This window comes from Carlito syrichta, unplaced genomic scaffold, assembly GCF_000164805.1.
Source record: "Carlito syrichta isolate Samal-C Ts95f unplaced genomic scaffold, Tarsius_syrichta-2.0.1 Scaffold303058, whole genome shotgun sequence".
NCBI classification, from domain to species: domain Eukaryota; kingdom Metazoa; phylum Chordata; class Mammalia; order Primates; family Tarsiidae; genus Carlito; species Carlito syrichta.
The window spans coordinates 264,754-284,133 of record NW_007247154.1 but is presented as its reverse complement, the minus strand read 5'-3'; the positions used below and the strand labels follow the sequence as shown (position 1 = coordinate 284,133).

General features: G+C 57.5%; 1 protein-coding gene across 2 annotated transcripts in view; it reads right to left on the bottom strand.

Moving 5' to 3' along the window:
* Positions 1 to 3,838: 3,838 nt before the first annotated feature.
* The window catches only part of RAB6B (RAB6B, member RAS oncogene family), a 42,674-nt gene continuing 27,132 nt past the window's right edge, over positions 3,839 to 19,380 (bottom strand). For both annotated transcript variants that reach the window (XM_008057559.2, XM_008057560.1), the window contains exons 4-7: positions 18,192 to 18,303; positions 16,863 to 16,956; positions 13,706 to 13,772; positions 3,839 to 8,175 (exon numbers count right to left, since the gene is read on the bottom strand). In XM_008057559.2, coding sequence (XP_008055750.1) covers positions 8,111 to 8,175; positions 13,706 to 13,772; positions 16,863 to 16,956; positions 18,192 to 18,303 — 338 coding nt within the window. In that variant the 3' untranslated portion in view covers positions 3,839 to 8,110. The remainder of the gene's footprint in view (positions 8,176 to 13,705; positions 13,773 to 16,862; positions 16,957 to 18,191; positions 18,304 to 19,380) is intronic.

The following is a 19,380-nucleotide window of genomic DNA, read 5'->3' as shown; positions in this document are numbered from 1 at the left end:
GAATAGAATGGAATAGTGAGTACAATTGGGGGTTAGGATTCAGGCCTAGCCGCAAGTTCCCTGGGCCTAAGAAAGACTGCAGTGTGCAGAGGAGCACACTCAGGAACAAGCCCAGCTAGAATTTACCAGGAGACAAGGGTGGCTGTGGATAGGTGAGAGGCCAGTCACGGGACAGTGTAGTAAGAGCCATGATAGGACAGGTCCAGAGTGCACAGGGGCACCTGACCTGGCCTCAAGGAGCCGGGGGAATCAAAGAATAAAAGGATGTGACTGAGAACGTCTGAGGGAACGTGGGCCCCATGTGCAGCCTCTGCCTGTGGTCTTGGTGTCCTTTCCAAGGGGTCACTTGAGCTTTGCGAGTACATGTCACCTCAGACCCCAGGCTTCCTGGCAGAAGTACTCCAGTTCCCCACCGAAGCCTGTGTCAGCCTTGCTGCTGGTGCATGAAGACAAACGGAACATGAGACGGAGAAATTGTTAGACCCTGACTCCTTCAGAGTCTTATTCGAGAGCCACGGTGCTGCTCAGGTTCTGTCTTTGGACTCTGTCTCTTGCCCTTTTCCTTACTAGCCAAGTGGTAACTTAAGGGAGTGGATGAGACCGATGAACTAGAAGAGCGGGATGGGACGAACGTGACGTGCTCCGAGTCATAGTGGAAGCTCGTGGGAGTAAAGTCAGTGGCCCCATCCTCTGTGAAGAGGCACGTGCCCCCCCAGCCTCTTTTTTTTTTCTAGTTACCATTTTACTTTATTGGAAGCAGTACCTCAAAAAAGCGATTATCTAAGAAGGGAAACAAGGTTGAATTTTATTCGAGGTCTAAAGATGACCTTCTGAAAAAGGGGCACTCTGTCTAGAATGGTGATTCCAAATGTTCGTGGACATCATCTGATCTGTGACACTTGTCCAGCTGATTTGAGGACTCCACACTTAGAAATTCTGATTCAAGAGCAGGCTGGTGTGGTCTCGGGAACCTGCATGCTAACAAGTCCTTAGCGGTCACTTGGGGCTCCTAGGGCACCCCTAGAGATAGCCCGGCCTGGAGTGTCATGTATGCCTTACTGTGTTTTGTTCGATGTCTTTTGGGCCACATGTTCTGTGCAGCTTTCTGACGGGGTGAAGTAAGCAGCAGATTAGAAACCTTCCTGGAAACTCCTCCTGCTTCCTACTCCCATGCTCCAGGCATTCCAGTCTTCTTGTGGGTTGGATCAGCATGAGGTTATGGTGACCAGTCTTCAGGAGCTGGAAAGGGGTTTGGTGGGAGGTTAGATGTGCTCCCCCCTCAGGCCGTGCCTTCCTGTGGCCCTGAAGTCATCCAAAGTAGGCCCGTTTCTTCATCATGAGAAAGGCGGCCAGCGAGGCCGGAGCGGAAAGAGGGGCGTCAGACCAAGGACAGGCACACTAGGCACGACTGCCTGTCACAGATGAGGCATTTGTGGCTTGGAACACCTTGGCATCACGGCCGTATGGCCACCAAGACCTAGGACCTGCCGCTGTGGAGGGCAGCTGCCGCGAGCAAGCCCCAGGCACTCTAATGCGAGTATGTCCTCTTCTGGACTGGACTCTTCGGTGGCAGGGAGCACGCGGGCCAACCCAACGGGGCCTAGGCACTGGCTGTGCTGACTTTATTCCACTGTGCTTTCAGACCCGGGCCTCGGTAAGCCTCTCTGCTCCCAGGCCTGACGCTTTGCTGTGGTCCTAATTCCTGATCAGGCTGTGGTGGGAATGGGAAGTCTTTGGGGCCTGCCACTGCCACTGGCCTCTGTCTCGGCACCTCCCAGGATGCCAGCATGCCCCTGGGGTCCTGAATTGTGAGGCACTTGGCCATGCTCTGTTGGCTCAGGTCATTTCAGCTGGAATATGCTTTTTCTCTTTTGAATTTTTCTCTTTTGAATTTGTCAGACCTTTCCGTGGGCTCATGTCCATCCTCACCCGAAGGCCACTGGCAACAATTAAGATGTCACCCTCCCTCACTGTCTCATCCCTTCGCACAAAGAAAGGCAATCATTTCCCGGGCTTCATTGGCCAGGAAAATCATCCCGCGTCCCTTCAATCATAAGGCCCGAAACTCGATTGCTCATAAGAGGCCTCCAATATGTTCTTTCATTGAGTAAATGCCAAGTGCTGCAACAGGCCCTGGAAATACTTAACAAGCGCAGCTCTCACTTCTAGAGACATGTGGCCCGGGCCTGAGGTTAAGAAGCGTGCCCTTCCATGTGCTTCCCTGACCACCTGTCACGTGTGCAGGCTGCCATGCCTGTCCCGCCTGCACCTCGTGGCCATCTGCCAGGCACTTCCCTTGTCTTCCGTCTCGGTGCCTTCTGGGATGCCAGTGTTCCCACGTACCTGGCTGTGTTCTGTTGACTTGAATATGGTTTCAAGTATCAACATCCTTTTGTTTGGGGGGAAAAAGCCATCTTTTAAAACTTGAGTTTATCTATCTATTTATTTATTTTTTGAGTTAGAGTCTCACTCTGTCGCCCAGACTGGAGTGCAGTGGCCACTCCCGGTCACCACAGCCTCGACCTGCTGGGCTCCAGCGATCCTTCCACCTCTGCCTTCAGAGTAGCAGAAATTACAGGCACGCACTACCACGCCTGGCTGATTTTTTGATTTATTGTAGAGATGAGGTCTCGCCAAGTTGCCCAGGCGGGTCTCGAACCCGCGGGCTCAGGCAATCCACTCACCTCAGCCTCCCAAAGGTGCGGGATTATAGACTGAGCCACCGAGCCCGGCATTTAGCATAGTGACCTCCGCCCTGGTACACTGGTGAGGAAAGCCACCCTGAATGGCACCCCGCTACCCTTCACTTAGGCGGGACATTCACTGCAGCACTGTCACCTCCACACTCTTGTCCAGGGAATCCCAATGATGTTTCCTCGGCTTGGAGAGCTGAGTGTAAACGTCTGTGTGTGTCTGTGTGTGTATGTGTGTGTGTGTGTGTGTGTGTGTGTGTGTCCCTGTGAGCTCACTCCCTCCCTCTGCCGTGTGAAGTCAAGTTGCCCTGAATCCCATCGTCTTGGGGAGGACTGCTCATCCTGGAAAAGCTTTACATGCGTGCACATCTGGGCCCCAGAGGCCTCACGCTCTGACCCTCATCCCTCTGCCTCCTCGCCCCGTACCTGCTCACCCTCACTTGTTACAACTGGCAGCCAGAAAAAATAAGGTGGGTGGCAACATCCACTTCCCGTCTCTTCTAATCAGAGATGGCTTCCTTGAGGCGGCAGACGGAAGGGTGTTCTGGTAATCCGAGAAGCTGGACTTGCAGAATCCTGAGATCCCCAGCATTCTCAGGCTAGGGTAATTCTGCTCCTAATCTCAGCCTCTGTGTCCTCTTTGGATTTGGCCCGGAACTGCCCTGGCTTTCTGGGCATCTACAGATGGCTGAGGCCCAAAGGGACCCCTCAGGGATGTTCCTAACTGGCATCGGAGGCTGGGGTAGTGCGTGGCAGCTTAACGTTGGAGGCGATGATGGTTCCTCTTATGTTCTTGCCTTGAAACATCTTTCTGGAATCACCAGGACAAAAGATCCAGCCCCAACACCCACCCTTCATCACCCTCCGTCCAAGGCAAGGAGAGAGTGGGGATGACGAGAAACACCACCCCCTTTCTGGAGGCTCCTTCTAGGCAGAAGGGGATGGCAGGAATGTGTGTGGGTCTCCTCTCATGAGCGTGACCCCTCTTTCCCCCTTGGGAGTTGGTGGACAGCCAGATGAGGAGAACGTATCAGAGGCCTTGGGAGACACCACCGAGACCGAGGGTCTTTGTGGGGCATGCACTGGAGGAAGTTTTGAACCCCCCGGATATGACTGCTCCCCTTAGAAACCACTAGACAAGAAGCTCTGTGTTGAGAATTAGGACAGTTTATTGTTTGACCAACATGCTGAGTCTTTTCCACATTTTACACAGTTTAATGTGAAGTCAATATGGCCGCTATGCCTTCCGAGCCCATACCAGACGGAACCGCCACCCTGTGCCCCTCCCCCTGTGCCCGTCACTTTGAGGGATGGGTGAGGGGAAGTGAGGGGCAAATGGACACACACCGCGAGACGCAGGCCGGCCTTTGATGCTGTGGAGGCGTCCCGCCTCCAGAAGGAACCTTCCGAACCCCCGCTCCGAGGATTTCCTGATGAAGCCGTGCCCTGCTGGGAGTGTCAACCATACAGGAGTCTGCACCTTGCAATCCCAAGGTTTTGGAATACCGAAGTAGTTTGTTCAAACACAGATTCACAGGGTGCCCTGATCTGAGTGGGTGCCCAAGACAATAAGTAGACTCGGGCACTGGCCCTTCCTTGCAAGGGGGGTGGGCAAATGCACCAGTATTCCCTCCCAGCTCTCTTAGACACGCTGGGAAGAACCTACTGTCCTAACCAGAGTACGGATGGTCTGAGGAACACACCCATGCACGGCAGTCCTTGACGTGTAAGGTTGGAGTCACACTTGCTCACACACAAGTCAGCAACAGATGGGAGCATGGGAACACACAGGTTCTGATCACCTCCTGCTCGCTGGGTGGTCGTCACAGGCAAGTCACCCCTCCCTGTTTTCCTGCCTGTGAAACAGGACGGGTTGTGAGACGTCCGCCTCACTCCGCTGTGGCAGGGTGACAGTGCCTCACATTCTTTGGGGAGAGGTAGTTTGGAAACTTGTGAGCACACAACCCTGCTTGGTTGACGCACACGGACATGCTTCTGTTCAGCGGCCCCTCGCCTGGCTCAGCCATGCCTCGCAGGCCTCGGCTACCTGGTCTACTGTCCTGACATCCTGCCTTCTGTTTTGTGAAGGAATGAGGCTGTTATCCTCAGGACGCCGAAGCCAGCGGTGCCATCCCAGCACCGGCTCCCACCAGGACAATGGGGGCACTACGCCCTGATGTGTCTGCACTGAGCTATCACCAGCACTGAGCTGCCACCCCTTCAGTTCTTGTTTCTGCTGCCCAAGATACTTCAACGAACCCAGCTCCAGCTCTCCTCCAAGCAGGGACATTACAGAATGTTTACAAAATGGCGACAGGAAGAACATGGTGAGGGGGACAGCAGGAGCCCCCTGACCAAAGGAAGCTGCTGTCTACACCACCAAGCAGACTAGTCTTGGGCCACACGGAGCCCTCGACAGGCTGATGGGGCACCTTCCTGTTAGTGCATGTGTGCAGCTGTAAATCCACTAGCTGCTGCTTCCATCTGACACTCAATTCATCTGATGCCTGCAGAACAGGAGCTTTAGGATAGATTTTTCTTTGAGATCCTCCCCTGCCCCAAATAGGGGGCCAAAAGAAGAAGATCCTGTTCATATGCTAGGTCAGGCCTGCTCTTTGGGGAGAGGGGTTGATTTACTACATTTTCTAAAAGGAATCCTTCCCTTCGCCCTCGGCTAACTGATCTGGATTCAGCAAAGATGCAACACTTGCTGGGATGCTGAGGCAGCTTTGTGACATCTTCAAGAGCACCCGACACTACAGAACTTTAGCTCTGTGCCAAGAACCTACCTTCAAGCAAGAGGACGGCGATGGCACCTGCTAGGACAGACTCAAGGAGCCAACACACTTCTGTGGATGAGGTCTGGCTGCCTTACCAGACGCAGGGAGGGAGGGATGGAAAGCAGAGCCACAGCACTCCTGAGATAGGACAGAAGGAGGCAGTCCCCTCAGTCTGAGGCCACGGGGCTGGGGAGAGCCTGGGCCCAAGAGGATGCTGCATGCAGGAAAGACAGGACTCGCGAAGGCCAGCCACAGCAAGCCAGATGGCCGCTGCCAGGTCTCTCATTGCTCGGTCCATGGGATCTCGGATGTGTGTGCCAAGAAGGGAACCGAGTTTTGGTGTTGTTTTATAAGACGCTTTAAGAAAGGCTACCTTTAGTGGCAAGAAAATAAAAATCCACCATACAGTCGTTCAGAGACCCCGTGCAGATCCCTGTAAGTGAGGCGGTCTCAGAGGCCACACGCGATGGCCCTCACTGCCAGCCAGGCAGGATGCTGTCACGTGGACTCCTGTCAATTCTCGTGAGGTTAGTAAGCACTTTGCATTCCCACAAGCACCACTTGGGGGTGTGCCCGGGGTGGGGGGGGGCTGGCCCACACAGGCTTGGACACCCGTGCATATAAGTACATGGAGACTTGGTGGAGATATTCCCGTGGGCTGTTTTTGCCTGAAGTGGAACACATCTATGCATTATTTTATTGATGGCAAGACAATCACAAGTTATTTGACAATATTAAGTAGTTCTTATTTCAACACGTTGCAGTACTTTTGAATTTCCAAAACTGTTATCACAATACAAGTTCCAACTTGAGAGCAGGAAAAACAAAAATATACATTGAGCACATGTATCTCTGTGTGAGGATGTGTTGGTGGAAGGTGTATGCACAAGTCTATCTCTATATATATTTATGTACACACATATAAAACTAAACACATGACATTTGAATCACATTCAGACATTGGTCCTCGCCTTCTGGAAGAGGTGCTCAGTGGGATCCTGCTTCCTCTCCCGGTCACCTGCAGATCAACTTCTCTCTCAAATCCAGCTGTCTTGCAGCCTCCCGGGCAGAGGGCGTGCGGCAGGCCCGCTGCACAGACGGCAGTCCGGCCGGACTCTACTGCCATTTTGGATTTGTTTCTGAGAAGTTCCACAAATGCATTCGACGACCTGGTGGGGTTCACCCCACCACTCCCCATCGATGACATGCCCGCCCGCAGCCCGGGGGAACAGCCAAGGCCAGTGGCGAGCACGGGGCTTAGGTGTTAGCCAGACGCACTGCCCACTGCGTGGCTTTGTGCGGCCCTGGGGCGGTGAGTCTGGGTCTACCCAGAGTACTGGCCAAGTGGGCTATAACCCTTTGTGAGAAGGGAGAGTTCTCATTAGAGATTCTGCAGTGCTCGGGATTAAGCCACTCTTAGGAATGAGTCAAAATCAGCAAGGATGGCTTTCTGGAGGAGAGCCCCGGGAGCCTTCTGGAGACTCCTCCTCAAGCATATCCTCAGGTGACCACAGTGCAGCCACAATATCCACAAAGGGATGTGCAGAGATTTCAACTGCGCCATGCCAGTGGGGCGAAACATAGCCAATCAGCTTCTCCAGAAAGTACTCAACATTAGCAACCGAGGCTCTGAGAACATGTGTCTTTCAAGCTGACGGTTCTGCAGACAACTCTCCCTCCCCCAGTCCCAGAGGCCCACGTCTGTGTGGTATGGCTCCCGCCTCCCTGACATGCCAGGAGGAAGGCTGCAGGGTGGCACGCTGCCCGGCGTCATACAAGGCGTTTCTGGGACCCAGCCCAGCTCTGGGTACTGACCACTGGACGGGTCAGTTAAACCCTCTGACAAGTACACACGGTGCCCTGGTCCATAACTATGCACCCAGAGCCCTCCATGCCGACAGCACCCCATCCTTCCAGTGGCCTCTTGCTCTGCTGGTCACTGAGGGCACGGAAGACACAAGGTTGCCTGTGCCCTTGACTCCCATCAAGGCTTTTCAGGGAAGGGGAAAGGTCACATGTTCCTCTGTGACCTCCCCCTCCTGCCGTGGACCAAATCAGAGCTCCCTCCCCAGGATCAGTCAGTGTTGGATTTAACCATGGAGAGCCTGGAGGGTGAGGCCAGATGGCCCCGGACTGGAGTCTAATTAAACTGCTCAGTGGATCGTTGTAATTTCTTGGGCTGGGGTGGGAGGGAGGGAGGCGGAGGTGACAAACAGGAAGAGGACAGGAAGAAGGAGGTGTGTGGAAAAGGTTCTCTGTAAGTTTACAAATATACAAAAACAAAAAAGTACGTCTGTCAAATAAAAATGACTACATTTTTATCTGGCAAAAAGTTGTATACACATGATTTAAATTTTTTTTTTTTTTAAATTTTAACAGTTTTTGGCAATCTTAATAAAGTACAATATATTACAACCAAACCAAAAAATAGTTGTTTAAGTAACAGCTGTTAAGAGTGACGTGACCCCTGATGCCCAGCCTCCCTCCCCATCCCGCCCCCGCTCCTAGAGACAGAGAGAAAAGAAAAAAATCCTCCCATCTTGGTAAACTCATGTCCCGCCCCCCTTAGGAAGCTAACCAATAGGAAGCAACACAACAAGCAAGGAGTTTCGTGGAAGCCGGCCGGTGGCGGCTGCATTAGCAGGAACAGCCGCCCTCGCTGGCCGGGGGCTCCTGGGGCTTGTCCAGCTTGATGTCGATCACTGCAGGCGGCCGGGCTAAGGAAGATGACCAGAGAGACCGCCGCCCGGGCTCACACCCCGTGCACCCACTGCCACGGCTCCCTCCCCCTGCAGACACCCAGGGGCTGAACTCTTGGCTTGGCAGGGAGGAAGGCTGCAGAGGTCCCAGCTTCTACCCGCCTCTCCCTGACCCCTGTCCACCCAAGCAGAGCTCGGCCTGGGCTGTGGGATCGCCATCCACACAAAGGTCAGGGGGTCCCTCTGGCAGGAGCCTCCCCGGTGACCAGTGCCCGAATGCCAGCTCCTAGCCCCGGCCGCAGCCCTGCAACCTGACAGCCCCACCCCGAAGGGCACTGGAGAAGGGCCTGCCAGGCTGACACTCAGAACAGGGGTCTGTGGGCCTCGCAGGGCCCTGCCTCTAGCCGAGGCTTGAGTCAGAGTGTGCCGCTTGGATCCCGCGGATGGTTAAACCACATCCACGGGACTGAGCACGGCCTCTCTCCAGCCCGTCCCATGGGTACCCGCATCAGAACCACCAGGACAGATGCCAGATGTGCACAGGCTGCCCCTCTGCCCTCCTCACCAGGTTCAAGAGCAAAACTGAGACCTCTGAATTGTAGCTGAGGACCTGGCCCTTGGGCACCTCACAGAAACTTCTTCCTGGACTGGGCTTTGGTGCTTGTTGCAGGATGCACTGGGACGGGGTGAGTGGGTGGGGCGGGGGCTATAAGAAGCCCCGCCATGGAACTTGCTGCTGGCATCCCAGGGATGTTTTAGTGGCTCCCATCCGAGGACAACGGGAGAGGGGCTTTCGGCGAAAGTAACTGTCCCGCACCTCCTTAAGCTTCCATCTCCCACCTTGCCTTGGCTGTTAGGAAGCGCAAAGCTAACTCTCTGGCCACTTCTAACAACCATGCAGCCATGCTGCGTATTTTGAATATGACTTTATCTCCGACTTTGCTTTTCCTACCTTTACTTTCCCCATGTGTGTGCAAATATACAACTTTATCTTGTTTGGGTGTATGCATGTGTGTGTTCCACATGTACACGCGTACTTTTTACACCACAGCAGAGAATAAATAAGTAAACAGATACCTAGCAACCGCCCTCCCTGCAGTCCCCCTCCTGTCCTTCCACTCCAGTCAGGCAAGCCCACCCCGACTCCCTACACCTCTGCCTTTGGCAAACCCACTGCCAATCACGCCTGCCGCTTCTCTCTGCCACGTGGTTCCACGGCCGTGCTGGCCCTGGTGGTTCAGTTCTCTCCTAAAATGCCGGCCTGGGCACAGGACTCACTGGGGCCTCCTGGCCTTCTCCGGGTACCCCTCTGAGCCCACCCAGCCCTCTCTCTCAGCACGGTGACTTCCCAAAGCCGGCTCTGGTGACAGTCCCGTCACACTCCTCTGCAGACTTCTCACTCTGGGAGCCCACCCCTCCCCGGATCACACACCAAGGCTCCACCGACCCGATTTCCCCTGCTCTAAAAAACAGCCTCTGCTTGCTCTCAGTCCTCTGCCTGTGCTGAGCACTTCATTCTAGGAGTGAGACTCCCCGCCCTCTCGCCACCTGTGAGGATTCCTGTTCGACGGCCGGGATTCACACGTTCTGCCCTCTCCTGTGAAGCCATGCCAGGTGGGACTGAGCACACTCCGTGCGAGCACTGCAAATGCATCACCTTGCTTCAACTTCAGACCCCACGTGAGGGCGAGTAAAACACCCGGCAAGGAAGCCGAGGCGCCTGGGTGCAAACCCTGGAGCTAGACTTTCAGATGACACGGTAAGCTAGGTCCCTCGAGGACTGGCTTCTCCCTCAACACCACTGGGTGATTCCTGGCTGGGGAGGTGGCCCTGTGCACACGGGATGTGAGGGGCATCCCTAGTCTGCCCGCTAAACGCCAGTGACTCCTGCCCCCCACCAGCCCCTCACTTGTGCAACAAAAGACATCTGAAGATGCCACCATCTTCAGGGAGGGCAGGATGACTGGTCTGGCTGGAAGGCGGGCCATTCTTACAGCATTGCACTCTGTCCAACATCGAAGTTACCTGACTATGGTTTAAACAAAATAAGCCTCTCATGTGCAGTTTAAGTCGGAATACATTCGTACACTGCACAGTTCTCAAGCGGACTGCATCAACGTCTCCTGGGAAACTGTTAAAAATAGCCTCTTTGGGTCCTACCCAGTAGGTCTGGGGACGGGCCCAGGATGTGTATTTTTAAAAGTTCTTTGGGAGATTCCCAATGCAGACACCCGGGAAACCGATTCTACCGAGACTTCCGGAACAGCACCGTCCAATAGCACTTTCTGCAATGGTGAAAGTGTTCTGTATCTGCTAACAGGCAGCCACTAGCAACGTGGGCGACAGAGCCCTCCATGCTAGTACATAGGAGGAACTGGGCTTTGGGCGAATTGTAACTAATTTTTTTTGAGTCAGACTCTCATGCTATTGCCCAGGCTGGAGTGCAGTGGCATGCTCAAGGCCACTGCCGCCTCAACTTGCCGGGCTTAGGCGATCCTTCTGCCTCAGCCTTCCAAGTAGCTGGAACCACAGGCACGCACCACCATGCCCGGCTAATTTTTTGATTTATTGTAGAGACGAGGTCTCGTCAAATTGCCCGGGTTGGTCTCGAACCCGCGGGCTCAGGCAATCCTCTCGCCTTGGCCTCCCAAGGTGCTGGGATGACAGGTGTGAGCCACCGCGTCCAGCTTGAATTTTAACTAATTTAAATGTAAATAGAGCACAGGCCACTGGCTTCCTTGTAATGTCAGTGCTGCTGAAACGCAGTGCTCAGGGCCTGCTCACTGGCTGGAAATGATGGGGAAGAATTCCCAGAGGCAGCTCACTGGGGAAGCCTCCCATAAGCCTCAGAGCTTTGACAAGCACCTTCCTGCAGCCAGGGCCAAAGCATACCTGCCTCATTCTTCTCTCTGGGTCAGGCGTGGCCCATCACAGGCCACCCTCAGCGTCTTCCCTCTGGTTCCTGAAACAGCGACAGGCGGGCCCAGACAGCCTGTTACAAACCCGCCTTCCCCCGCTGGGCATGCCTTCCCCCACCCTGCGGGTCTCTGACTGCAGCCTATCCTCTCTGTCCCCCACAGCTCGGTCAAGCGCCATGGCTGTGGGACCCATGCATATGGGTTCGGTTCCTCTCTGAATCAGCCAGCTGTGAGACCCCGAGCACGTTCTGTCCAGTGGGGGTGTCGCCGTCCTGGCCTGCGTAGAAGCCTTCATGAAGCGCCCGCCTGACTACTGTCCCTTCGCAAATGCCAGCCTTGTTCAGAAAGAGCCCAGGGCCCACGAGACGGAGGCCTACTGGGTGGGCAGAAAGCGGGGGCAGATGGCCGGCACAGGCAGCGCACACAGGCAGCGCCCGTGGCTCTTCCATGTTGTGGCCCCACGGCCCCCCTTTGTTGAGGGGACAGAAGAACAGTCGTGGGGGGGCCTGCGGGACAGATGGGCTAGCCAGAGCAGCCCTGAGGGGGCCTCCCGTCTTGGATGTAAAGAGGCGGGCGCAGCACCTTCACTGGGAAACCCCAAGCCCCATCTGCCAAACCCCGGGCGGAGCGAGCGAGGCCAAGGGTGAACAGTGTGCATGTCGCCACAAAGCAGCACGTGTGTGCCTGTCCTTGACGCTGGATCCAGTCCTGAACGGGACCCCAAAGCGCACATTCAGAACCTCAGGATTTGTGCCGCTGGTAAACAGAAGTGCCAGCACAACCCTGCGGTGGAGACGGACAGGGTAGTGGCTACCTCCATCTGTCCCTCCGGGATCCCGGGGGCTGCCTTGAAGCTCGCTGGGCCTCCTGGCCAGGGTGAGAGGAAGGGGGAGGTCCGCCTCGATGACGGGACCCCACCGCTGGACAAAGGGACACAGACCACATCAGCCCGTGTGGTCTGCCTGCGACCTGCCCTGCCCCTTCCTCGAGGGGCCGAAGGTCACCAGTAGCTGGGGAGACACCAGGCACATGAGGTTGCTGGGCTCACGGCCACCCTCACTCAGAGCCTGACCTGCGTGGACCCCGCCTGGAGCCCCCACAGCGGGACTCTGGGAGAAAGTGAACGAAACAGTCACCACTCACCCAACTTGGGCACTGCGCCTTCTGAGCTGGCTGGGTGAGAGCAGGTGAGCACCCCTCCTTCCATGGGCCGCATCTCATCGGCGTCCTCTCCCCTGGCTGGCTCTTATCTTAGCTTGGCTGCTGAGTGTTGCTGGAATCTTAAGGGGCCTCACGTGACAGGTGACACCCTGGGGGCTCTCTCCCGAGGTCTGGAGCCTGGCTCTGCTACTGAGACCGTGGGATGCCCTTGACAGGCCTCCAAGCCTCAGTTTCCTTCTCTGTAACTGGAGTCTCATGACTGACCCAGCAGGAGACAGTCCTCAGACTTACTTCTCTCAGCCACTGCTCGTCCTCTGGGGACACCCCATGGACAGCCAGGGCACCTGGTCCTTGGTAAGCCTGATGGGTGTAGGGCGTGGGGTCTCGAGTTTGCTCTGAGCTCCTGGAGGGAGGCTGGAGGACCCGACTTCCCCGGCCTGCCTCAGGCTTCCCCTTGCTGAGGCCTCAGGCTCCCAGGGTGCTGCCTCACCCTGCCCCTACCCAGGCGGGGAGGGATGGAGCCCTGCTGTCACACGCTCTTCAGCTCCCGACATTCAGCCGCTCGTGTCTTTTGCTTCCGTCCTCATCAGCCCGAAGGTGCCCTGGCCTCTCTGGGCCTTTCCCGGATTTGCTGTGTGTGTCCACCCTTAGAGGCCCACGGGACCGAGCGCGGGAGGCTGGAAGGCGGCTTTCAGGGACATTTCCTGTCCTAAAGGGTGCAGGCCGGGGACGCAGGGCCAGTCTCTGGCAGCTGACTCAGGCAGGGCATCTGACCAGGTGTAGGGGAGGCCTGCCTGTGGGCAAGGCCTTCACCTGTCGAGCCAGTTCTCGCCCGATTCTCTCAAATGCCCCTTGAGGGACAGTGTCCCAGAATGAAACAGGGCTAGCTGTGGAGCAAGCAAGCCTGAGGGTGAACCCTAACTCCATAGCTTACATGCTGCGTGGCATCAGGCAAGCCAGACTACCTCTCTGAGCCCCCATCTGGGCGTCTAGGTGTCACCTCAGGGCTTGGGTTGAGCTGTGTGAATGGTTGTATCCCATAGAGCTGTGCGGGGCTGGGCCCTGGGAGAGGCAGGACACAGAAGGAGGCGTCTGTCAGAGTGGAAAGGGTTGCCTCATGCAGACTAGGGCTCACATCCTTAGGGTAGAGATGCCTTCCCGGCAGCGGACACTCTCCCTGTGTCCAAGACATACACACCAAGGCACACTGTCACTCGCCTCTCCTCCCCCACCCCTCCGCGCATAGCTCTTTGACTTCTCCCTGCCGTTCTGGAAGAAGCACAGATGGTCAGAGCAGGACAGGGGCTTGAAGACCGGAGGGCTCAGCCTCGGCCCGTCCACAGCCGTCCAGGGAAGGCCAGGCGGAGCCCAGCCGGAGCCTGTCCGCTGGACTAGAAGTGAACGAGCGGCTTCCCCTGTGCGTCTTCCCACTCACACGCCAAAGGAAAGGATACTCCCTTCTTTACTCTTCTCCTGGACGCTCTCCATCCCAGGCAGAGCCGAGGCCACACGTCGAAAGAGCTGCGGGGGTGAGGAGACGCCGCGGCCGTGTGAGCCCCTGCTCCTGGCCGGTCTCCACCCTCTCCCACCCAGGCTTTCCCCTCCGTGTGCTCACGGATGGTGACCCAGAGGCCGGGGCTGCGCCTGCCTCCCTTCAGGTGTGCCTCTCAGCTCCCAGCATGTGCGTGTGGTGGGAAAAAGCAAAGCTGCAGCCCTTACCCAGGCACGTTGGCCACAGGGTCGTGGCAGGGGCCTCCTCTGGTATAGAAAAGTTTCTACCCCCCACCCCCGGCCCTGGCCCCCATAGACCCCTAGGCAGGCTTCTGTCCACGGCCATGGTGGGGACCAGCCATGGGAGCCAAGAACGATGACCTTTCACAGGGAATGCCACGGGACCACCAGCGCTGCAGCAGCTGGATGCGGGGAGCCAGGGCCACACAGCCATGGGGAGGAGGCTCTCTAGGGCGTGAGGGGCACGGGAGTGTGGACGTGACGTTGTGGGCTTGTGTGGCTACACGTGCGCACGTGTAAGTGCAACGTGTGTATTGTGTGTAGCAGTGTATGTAGTATGCATATACATTCATGTGGGTTTCCTGTGTGAGTCCGAGTGTATGGTGAAAAGTGTGTGTGTGTGTGTGCGCGCACGCGCGTGCGCGCGCACTTGGGCAGGGTGGGTGGGGTGCTGGCAGAGATGGAATCTTGCAGGTGACAAGGACAAGACAGAAGGTCAAGGCACCAAAGGCTCTAACTGCTCCAGTTCCCCCAGGAACCTGATGTTGGAAACTAGTCCCCCACGCAGTTGTGCTAGGAGTGTTTCCATCAGCAGGGAGCCCTCTCGAGTGGGGCTGACGCCCCGTGAAAGGGACCCGAGGAAGATTGCCCACCCATCCACCATGCCTGGAGGCAGCGGGAGGCACCTTTCAGGCGAAAGAGGGCCCTCGCCGGACACAGAGCCTGCCTGCACCCTGACTGTGGACTTTCCAGCCTCTGGAGCTGTGAGCAATACGTGTCTGTTGTTTATAAGCCACCCCATCTACGACGGCTTGTGACAGCAGCCTGGACGGACGAGTCCAGGAACACTCTCCCCTCTCCCCACCAGCACCAGCAGAAGGAACGACAGCCCTGGCTGACACCCTCCACTGCACAGGCTCTCCGAAGACACAGGAAGCCTTCATGGCTTGGCCCAGAGCCCAGCCCGGACTCCCTGGACCCCCAGGCTGGGCGACAGGACCACGGGCAGTGAGGGCTCACAGGGGGAGCTGCTGGTGGGCCTGGCGGGGTGTGGGCAGCAGAGGAGGCTCTGTGTGGGGCAGGCAGAAGGGGGTGAGGATCTGGAGGCCTGGGGCATCCCTCCTGAGCACTCCATGATGGCTTCTCCCAGGTGGCCCTGCTCTGCCTGCCTGCCTGCCAAAGCAGCCATAGCTCCTGCCAAATGCCAAACTGCCCCTCAGAAGGCTGCTCTGAGGTCAGATGGGGTCAGATTTAGTGTCCAAGAGGCTGCACTGCCTGGAAACTTCTCTGAATCACACAGGGTTTGAACGGACCATATTTAGTTCCACAACGATCTGGGTTCCAGAATGTTCTGGGAGCAGGACATGGATATTTCCCTAATTCCCATCACCGGGGCAGCTGCTACCTGCCCTAGAGGGAGACCCCTTGGTGCTACCCTCTGCCTCCCTCTTCCCATGATTCTCCATCAGGGACTCCCAAAGAGCAGCGTCTCCAGGGGACGGGGGGACCATGACAGCTTAGGCTTCACACCAGAGGAGGCCGGGAAGGAGATGGGAGTGAACGGAGCCATGCCGAGGGCACTCCAGTTGGGGCAGGGTGGGCAGGGGGTACTGAGTCCTGGAGCTTTAGGACCTAATGCCACCACAGTGTCCCTCTCCCCAGTCTCTCCCAGTGGCTCGGCCAGCCCACTCTGTCCACTGCCACCAGCACTGTCTACATAGGGTGAGCCATGGCTGCCACACGGGCAGCTTGTCAAGTGTTCCCGGCAATGCAGGTGTCAGGGCAGAAGCGACCCCAAGCCTTCCACCCAGCATCCTCTCCCTACACCAGGCGGCCTGCTGCCACGCCTTGGCTGGCGCTGTGCCCCCTGTGTAGAATGCCCTCCCTCCTCTCTGTCTGTCCAGCCCCCTGGTACCCAGCGGCGGGGGTTTTCACCCTTTAGTGAGCCCAGGACCCCTCTGGCAGCTTGGCAAAGCCTGGGACTGCTTTGACATGTGTAAAATCAGTTATACAGAATTATAAAGGAAACCATTTAGGACCGAAATAAACCTCGCCAAGATACGCATCTGTGACACGCTGACATCTGGGCCTCCCTGTGAAAGCACTGAACGGCAGGACCCAGCAGTGGGTCTAGCAATGACTATGATGAGGAAGCAGTGATGTATACAAAGTTCGAGCCACCCGCAGCCCCAAGGTGGGAGGAGACACCTGCAGTTTCCATGATGCTGAGGCCGCAGGCACGCACTGCGGATATGGTTGAGCTTTGCCGCCTCCATTCTCCACTGAAGAAGTGTTAGCAGTAGGTTGATGGCTAGGGAAGGTGAAGGTCTAGCGCCTTCCACGCAGCCCGCTGACTTGCAGAATCCACCCATGGCCTGCCTGGGGCCCTGGGGACCAGGCAAGCCCGCCCCCCTCCGCTCCTGGGCTCAACCCTCACCATGCCTCTCGCCTTCATTCCAGCAAGCCCACACTGCCCTCCACGGCCCAGCACTTACCAAGCACAAGGCACGAACCCCAAAGGCTGATAGGGTTGAATTTCCTGTACCCCTCATTCGAAGGGAGGGAACACCTTCCCCGGGCCACCTGAAAGCTGTGGCTGGCCACTCTGACAGCCTGCTGAGACTGCTGTGATGGCTGCGGACCAACATCCTTTCGACATCCTGCTGGCAGTGGTTCTTCCCACTCCCCTGCTCTCCCAGCTCTGAGGTTAGCACGCTCCCCCTCTGGCGGGTTTGTGGGTGCTCTGGCTGCCTGCCCCAGCCCAGTCACTGGCCCCTCAGCGCAAGGCGGGCCCAAGCCTGAGGCTGACCACACCTGGAACCCGTGCCTGGGCCTCCGTGGCCAAGCCATGCCAGGGAGCGGCACCGGGCATTTCCTCACCTGCTTCACGTTGTAGCCGGTCTTGGCGCTGGTCTCAATGAACATGACGCTCAGTTCTTTGGCGCGCTGCTCCCCTTCCTCGATGGTTATCTGCCTGGAGACGAGGGGTTGGGGGGAGAGCACATCAGTCCAGCAAAGGAGCAGCCCCTGGCAGAGGCGGGGGTCACCTGAGATGAGGAGGGGCCCACCCACCAAGACCTCGGTCAGCCTCAAGACAGGCCCTGATCCCCGGAGTCCCTCGCAGGGCACCAACCACTGGGAAAAGGGGCATGGAGCATGGCAGGACCCTCGCCTCTTTCCCCACTCCTCGCATGGCATCTTCTCGGCTTCGGAGCAGGCCCCAAGGCGGGCTGCCCTGCAGGTGCCTGTGTGTGCAGAGAGCCTGGAACCACACAGCGCCTCTCGGGCGGGATCATCAGTCCCACCTTCTGAGTGAGAACCTCGAGGTTTAAAGTGACACCCCAAGACTGCAGAGCTACTCAGCAAAGGACCTGCGACTAAAACCTGACTTTCCTGGCTTCACGGACAGGACTCTGGTAAGACAGGCCCTCATTCAGCTTATCCCTTGGTGGTCAGGAGATGCTTGCTGGAGCCCATGGCCTGTCCTTTCATCTGCCCAAGTCAGGGTTGCCAGGATGAGTGAACAAATGTACATAAGTGGCGTCTGAGTTGGCCCCGGGCACTGGAGGGTGGCTATGGAGAAGTCTCTTCAGGAGAGCGTCACGCCAGACACAGCCTCTCACCAGGCCGCTGGTTGTGGAGGGGGCGGCAGACGGGTGGTGTGCGGACACTCTACATGCTTACACTGGGCCCTGGTGTGTTCACACCCCCAGCCCCTGGTGCAGGCCCTTCACGGGGTCAGCAGCTACTGGGCGGAGGGCACCGCGGTGTCTGGGGCTGGGGCCACAGCAGGACAGCAGACCACGCACTGCAGGGCCTAGCAGGCAGGACTCCAGGCACACAGCAGGTGGCGGTGCCATGCCCCTGCCCAGCATGGGAGGTAGGGCTTCAGAAGTGAGGCATCTGTAGGTGGGAGTCTCTCTGGTGTTCCCCAAGCTCCCAGTGTCTCAAGGGCCATCTCGGATGCATGGGAACAGGTCAGCAGCACAGACACCCCACCCACGGCACCAGAATGCCTTGTCCGGGGGCAATTCGGGAGGAGCGGAGGGCGTGGCCCCAGCGCCATGTGTCCCCTGCACCGCACGACCCCACACCGTGTGCCCCCTTAGGCCATGTGCCCCCTGCAATACGTGACCCCACACCGCATGACACCTTGTACCACGTGCCCCTGGCGCCATGTGCCCCCACGTCAGGCGCCCTGGCACCCACCTCTTGTCAGCGAGGTCCGTCTTGTTGCCCACCAGCATGATGATGACGTCACTGCCCCTCTCTGTCCTGACGTCATCGATCCACTTGGAGGTCTGCTGGAAGGAGTTGAGGTCTGGAGGCAGAAAGGGAAGATGACCAAGAGTGAGGTCAGCCCCAGCAGGAGGCGGGTCCCACTCTCAGACGGCCTGGGCAGGGAGCGAGCACGGGCCACACAGATCGCAGGGAGCCCAGCCGCCACCCAGGGGCCTGGACAGCCTCTTGCTCTGCTGCCCTTTGCAGGGGGGAGTCGTCCCCTCTGAAGGTCACTGTGTCGTGATTTGCTGCGTGAAATAGTGCCTTTGGGGGGCCCATCTGAGAGCAAGATCTGGATCTGGGGGCTCAGAGAGCATCAGAAATGAATGCCCTAGGCTTGGCAGCCCTTCGACGTCGGGAGGGGTGGGTAGAGGAGAACGCAGCAGCCCCCAGGAAGGAGGGGCCCTGCTGAGAGGCCATTCCACCATGGGAGCTCAGGAGAGGCCAGAGGGCTTTTTGTTTTGTTTCTTTGCTTTTTTTTTTTTTGAGTTGGAGTCTCACTCCGTCACCCAGACTGGAGTGCAGTGGCCGCTCCCAGCTACCGCAGCCTTGGCCTGCTGGGCTCCGGCGGTCCTCCGGCGATCCTCAGCCTTCCGAGTAGCCGGAACTATAGACACGCGCTACCACACCCGGCTAATTTTTGATTTATTGTAGAGACAAGGTCTTGCCAAGTTGCCCAGGTGGGTCTCGAACCCGCGGGCTCAGGCAATCCACTTGCCTTGGCCTCCCGAAGTGCTGGGATTACAGGCTGGGCCACCAGAAGGGTTTTGAAGAGAACACTTAGGCTCTGCCGGTGAGAGGGGAAAGGGGACCTGGGGTCCCTTGAGTCAGGGGAGCCAGGAGCAGTCACACGTCCAGAAGAGGCAAGGCCGTCTCTGGCAGCTCACCTCCCGCAGATGGCGTGACAGGCCTTGCAGAGAGGAGGCGTCACAGGCCAATGCCTACATGCCTGTAGGAGGGGACAGGACACCGCCTATGCCCAGCAGCCCACACACCCACGAGGAGGGAGCCAGCCTACCCCAAGGAGCCTGTTTCCCAAAGCCTGGTCTCCCTTCTGACGGGCATCAGGCCTGGTGAGCCCAAGCCCTCAGGGGCCCGGCCCCCCCCCCCCCCCCCC